The sequence below is a fragment of the Eschrichtius robustus genome, chromosome 6 (genome assembly GCF_028021215.1).
Source record: "Eschrichtius robustus isolate mEscRob2 chromosome 6, mEscRob2.pri, whole genome shotgun sequence".
Classification (NCBI taxonomy): Eukaryota; Metazoa; Chordata; class Mammalia; order Artiodactyla; family Eschrichtiidae; genus Eschrichtius; species Eschrichtius robustus.
This window is the reverse complement of record NC_090829.1, coordinates 22607120-22613119: the sequence shown is the minus strand read 5'-3', so window position 1 is coordinate 22613119 and position 6000 is coordinate 22607120. Positions and strand designations below refer to the sequence as shown.

The following is a 6000-nucleotide window of genomic DNA, read 5'->3' as shown; positions in this document are numbered from 1 at the left end:
TTTAGGAAGATATAGATCAAATAACCTGGGCCACTAAAACTCATAGTTCATACAATTTTCATCAATCTTACTGGATAATCTTGAAAGCTAAGTAGCAGAAGTAGCAGTTGAAAATGGGCTATTTGTTCTTGACAATGAGACTCAAGGAGGAATTATGAGGTGCTTTTAAGAGTAGGGAACTGGATAACAGAAAACCAGGGTCTAGCACTAAATTTTGTTGGGCTAGATGTAATGAGCTCCTTTGAATTTGACTAGGTTTAGAATCCTGGATCTACCACTAGTTTCAAAATGTCAAGACAGTTACTTTTGAATCAATTTCCAGGAAAGAATAAAAGAAAATGGGTTATTTTTCCTAATGGGCTATTAGAAAACTTTGATCTTTACTTCAAGGAACACCCCTCCCTGTATCAGCCCGTATTTCCATCCCTGTTTCAAAGTCTGGGTAAAAATACTATGTTTTTCCAGGCAGCCTTTCCAGATTTTTCTAACAGAATTAATCACCATGACACTTCAGAGAAAATACGACATCCCTGAGGTTCACAGGTAGTATAACTGAGGGCTGCCCATCTAAGACAAACTGAACCTATTTGTTAAGTCTGATTTTCTATGATGCTTTGGGGAAAAAAAAAATCCACTGCTGTTCCAGTAGCCTCAGGAGGTAATCTAAGCTCTATATAGATCAGTTTCAAAGACAGACAGGCCATGTTGTTCCAGTTTACTTACTGAGCTCCATTTCTCATCACTCCCCAATGTTTCATTCTAAGCCAATCCCCATCTAGCTTTTAGTTTTTTTTTTTTTTTTAAATCATCTCAGTGTCATCTCAAGTGCTGATGAATAACCTAGTGTAGTGAGTAAACATGAACACCCAAATTGAAAAAGACCAGCTGTAACTAACAACCCTTTAAATATCATGGGTCTATTCACCCAATATATTATAGGCTGTTGGGAAATCACATGAAATCACTGTATAAACATAGCACTCTACAAATTTACTGAGTTGCCTCCATATATAAAGGTAGTCAGTCAGCTGGTCTGTGCAATGCAAAAAATTAACAAAGGAAATCATTTAACTACACTTTGCCTGCTTGCCTGAGTATCAGTTGTACAGATGTCACACTTGAACCTTAAGAAATCATTAACTCACAGATTCCTTCTTCTATCACAGCTCCCGATATTTGGTAATGAACACACATCCACACAATTTAAACCTGGGACACCTGAGCTAAGTCATACCATTATTTTGCCAATATCTTCACTCTACCCACCATTTCAGTCTTCAGTGGAGAGAGTACTGTCAGGAGGCCAAACAATTTCAGCTTTACATTGAGAAATGCAACATGACAAATTTGTCCTGGTTTCCTTACTAACAAAACTAGGTGATGTCTGACGGTTGCTACAATTTGGGAAAACCTAAAAAAACAAAACAGACAAAATATAAAGTGGGTAGGCACTACATAACACTTATATCTGTGTCACTTGTATTTCAATCTATCATATGTGGGTTCATTTGGTTATTATAACAAGTTTCCAGCTCTTTACCTTTAATATTCTTAGCTTTCCCAAAGGCTGAAATTAAAACAAACAAAAGCTCCTACTGTTAAAAAAAAAAAAAATTTACAAGCTAGGGAGGAATCAATCAAATAACCTAATCAGGCTTCAATTTCTCAAATATTCTTTGCAAATTAGATATTTTGATACATGAAAAGTACTGGATTTACAGATCAGCAAACCTGTGGAAAATATGCAAGAACAGAAATTTCTTCCTGAACTATGAGGGAGTGGGATTATTCCACCTTTCGACCCCTAGAGGCATCTATCACTAGGTCTAGCAGGTAGGACCCTAACACTTAACTTGAAAGAAATGGCTATGCACTTTTGTTCTACACATTAATCCTAAGAAAGTATGATTACATTCTCACCATACCAGAGTATTAGGACACATTATAGAAAAACTGAAAAACAAACATCAGATTTTCATACGCATATTTTAATTTTTGGAATTTTAACAATTCAAATAAAATTCAGCCAGTTAACATAAATACAGAGTAAATGCACATAATTTACAGCCACATACAGGAATTCAATAGCAAACCTCACATAAATGGTCAAAGGATATCAACTCTTTGAAGTTGATTATTTAGCTACGACTGACAGGTCATAATTTAATGGTTCACATATGCAGGGGTACACATTCAAAATGTTTATTAACACAAAAACTGAGGAAAACTAGAATCTTCAGTTTCTACAAGGAGTAGCATAAAAAGCAGGGTGTAGATGGAGAAATGTAAGGGCACAATGGAGATCTGTGTGGGCCGAAAGTTAGTACATTAAATACTTTTATATAGTTAAAATCCCCTTCCAATTTAAGTCATTTAGGAACACCTATATTCTTAGGAATGTTAAGTCATGATCAATACCAGAGGAGAAAAAGGCTGAAATATTATCTACCAGCCCCAGAGGGGCCCCTATAGCGCTATAACAGTCCAGGCAGAAGGGCATGTAAACAACCAAAGACAGCACGGACAACGCTGGAAGCGTAAAGGACAAATGGATTCCTAGCACTTCAGTCCTTCAAGATCAAATCAGTATTTTTAGTGATAGAGAACAAAATCTAAAAATGCTGACATATTTATACTCCAGTAAAAGGGTAAACACTCATTATTCTTAACAACCCAAACTCAGCTGGTCCTAACAGAATAATGCTATTCCACAATGGGCATTTGGTTTTAGGAGACAAAAGGCTGGATTAAATAATGTAATGATATTCTCTCTTGGTGTCAGAGTTAAAAAAATCAATTGCTTGCGGGTCCCATCTAGTAAGATTGGTTCCACGAAATTACATACATAAGGAAAACCAAGACAAAAGCTTTGGTGATACAGTTTTTTCCCTGGATTTAAAAGCACTGTGTGGTACCCCACAATCACAGGTTGGTCATTCTCAGATTTTTGACTTTGAAATCTAGTAAACTGTTTCTGTGAGCCACAAGTACCAGAGTTCTGATCTGCTGCTCTATGAGTATGTTCTTTCAGTATGTACCGCTTTAACCTGAAAAGTTCAATTTTCTGAGACGATTCTCCAATAAAAGTACATACCACTTTGAAGAGTGCTGACTACTACCTCTACACTAGAAATAAAAAGCTATCTGAGAGAAAACGGATGAAAATAAAACACAGTTTAAAAAAAAAGCCCAATGCTTTTTAAGTTTTTTTTTTTTTTAAACGTTTGCATCAGTTAAAAAAAAAATCTCCAAAGAAATGTTTCAAAGACAAACTTTATGTACAATTTTTATATAAAGTTTTCTTTTTAAATTATCTTTGTCATACATAAACGACGGCAGAGTGTACTTTGGGGGGAAGAAACAAAATAAACTTCATTGCTCCTTTCCAGCTGTCGCACAAAGAAACGAAGTCTGAGACTCTAAGATCTTTTCCTTCCAGCACATAAATATACTCACTTTTAAAAGCTGAAAAAAATGCACTAAAGGGTCAATACAAATACAAACAGGAATAGAATACGAGTTCATCCTTGAAGGACACTTGTTATGAATTTGCTACAACTAAATAAGATGTTCCTTAGCTGCTGGTTTTTATATCATTCTTAATCATCTGTGGGGTATTCAGATCACTAAGATTAGAGAGTCTCTGTCCGACACTCAATACAACTAATGTTTACAGATCTTCACAAGGCAAATGGCACTGTATTAGGCAGTATAAGTGGCACATGAAAATGAACACACTATATATTGACACTTTTACAGATTTAAGTTCGAAACCCCATTACTGTTTTTTTGGGGGAGGTGGGGGGGCATGTTCCTCACGATAAATGTCAAACCTGAAATTCACCATAAAAGGCAAGAATAATCCCAAAGGTAATGAAACTGAATTTGCCTTTGGTCTCCAAATAGATTGGAATACTTTAAATTCCAATCGAAGCACCTCAAAAACATCCAGTTACTGTTGATTACGAGGAAGTTAAGGTGTAGGAATTTAAGAGGGCACTGTGTCTCACTGGTGACAGTGGAGAAAAGCTTGCAATGACATGCTATGATTTTTTATATGTTAGGGGCACTACAGTGTACATAAGAATACTTAAAACATTTATAGTAAAGATCTCCAAAATATACCTAAATCCCAGAAAAACGTTATGAACACTGTTTCTGCCTAATACATAACCAATACTTAAAAAAAGTAATCTTAACATGGGAATTCTCTCCTACTCTCACCCTCCCCCCGAGAAGGCCACAAAGTGCATTCACAAAAAGTCATTCTTAAGATAAAGCCATTGCACAAAATGTACAGTTCATGTATACTGAAATGACTACCACACTGGAGTTTAATTGTATAAATTTCGTACACCAGTATAGCAACATCCATAAGCGAAAGTCTTTTAATAGAATTACAGCAAATATCTTCATAAGGGCCATACATATAATACATTTTAAAGTATTAAAAGGTGCAGTTGAACTCAACAGCAAAATGTAAAAGCTATATCCTGTTAACACGCTTAATCTGAATTAACTTGACTCTTTCTATGATTTACCATTCAAGAAATTAGGATGGAATAAATTCCTTGTCCAAAGCAGTTTGTTCATTTATAAAACTGTAAGTTAATTAGGATAACTACCTGCCCAATCAGATTGCAGAGGGCCCTTCTTCTATAATGTTTATGCTGCCCCAGGTATTTATAACGTCACCTTAAAAAAAGAAAACACCTTGTAAGGGCAAAGCTGAAAATTACCATTTTCTCTACTAAATAAATGCAATGTATGCAGAGCTTCTGGAAATAATTCAAAGGTTCAAATTCTTAATGTGAAACCAAATTGAGAAAGATTCAGAAGCAGTAAATGTTTTCCACTTTAAGAAAATGACACCTAGGTATGACAGGGGATAATTCCGGTTCATAATTATTAAGTCACTGCAAAGACATTGCATTCATTCATGTATCATTAGGTTAGAAAAGATAAGAGGACATGCTCAAGTCACTGAAATGGCCAAGAATCAACATTTTACTGGTTTACTGTGTCCCAAACTATTACCATTTAAGTTGATACATTAACAATTTAAGTGTTCACATTATGCTAAACATAAAAAGCACCTGTGAGCAGTGGAAACCAAAACATTTTAAAGCTAAAAATAAACACATGTTTAGACACTACTTCATTTGTCATCAAAAACAGTGACTACTAATGCCAAATGATTAACTTTAAAATATAGTGCCAGCTCCTCTCAAGGAAATGTGAAAATACTACTATCATTGTTATTTTTCAATTTTATAGGAGTTATACAGAAGTTAGAAATTTATGACTGTCAATACTATCTTTGGATAGTTATACAGTTACAGATGGCTTTGTCTAGAAGACTGGAAAAGTGCTCATGGAACAAACACTATACTCTGATTGCCATAAATCAACAAAATGCCAGCTGTGTCCTGTGGACATGGTAGAGAAAATGGCAATTTTGAAGAAGGAGCGCTTCTAAAGGCTTTTTCTTGGAGGCAGCCAAGGTTTTTTTTCACATTACTAAAAAGACTAAGTAATGTGGTTATGATTACTTTAATTCCTACAACCAAACTTCCACTTAGGTATAGTTCCATGTTCCCACACTATTTTCCTTCTGTCCACCAAGCTGGCTTCGGTACTCCATGGTCCACTGTATCTTTTGGTCTTCCCTCTTTATGGTACAGCAGCCTGGTGGTGCTATCCGTTGAGCAGGTAGACCACTAATTCATAGGTGGCCATCATAATGGCTGTGTTTGGAATCTGTCTCACCAGATGAGTTGTCAGACCACGGTAAAGAGACCCATAGCCTTCTTCTTGAACAAGCAAAGATAGTGTCTGAAAAAAGGATCTATATTTTGTTCCCTCCTCACGCAGTCTTGTTCTTACAACTTCTGTATGGGAAAAAAATAGTCATTTTATTTAAACACCAGTGTGGTATCTTTATACCCTCCTAATACTGGACACACCCCATTTATCAGACTGTAAGTGTAAATAAGTTCA

At 35.6% G+C, this 6000-nt stretch overlaps 1 protein-coding gene across 2 annotated transcripts in view; it reads right to left on the bottom strand.

Annotated features, from left to right (window-relative positions):
- Positions 1-1986: 1986 nt before the first annotated feature.
- SLC25A36 (solute carrier family 25 member 36) overlaps positions 1987-6000 on the bottom strand; it is a 41845-nt gene continuing 37831 nt past the window's right edge. Inside the window, exon 7 of one of the 2 annotated variants that reach the window (XM_068546000.1) lies at positions 1987-5891. In XM_068546000.1, coding sequence (XP_068402101.1) covers positions 5698-5891 — 194 coding nt within the window. In that variant the 3' untranslated portion in view covers positions 1987-5697. The remainder of the gene's footprint in view (positions 5892-6000) is intronic. The other variant, XM_068546001.1, reaches the window with a different exon arrangement.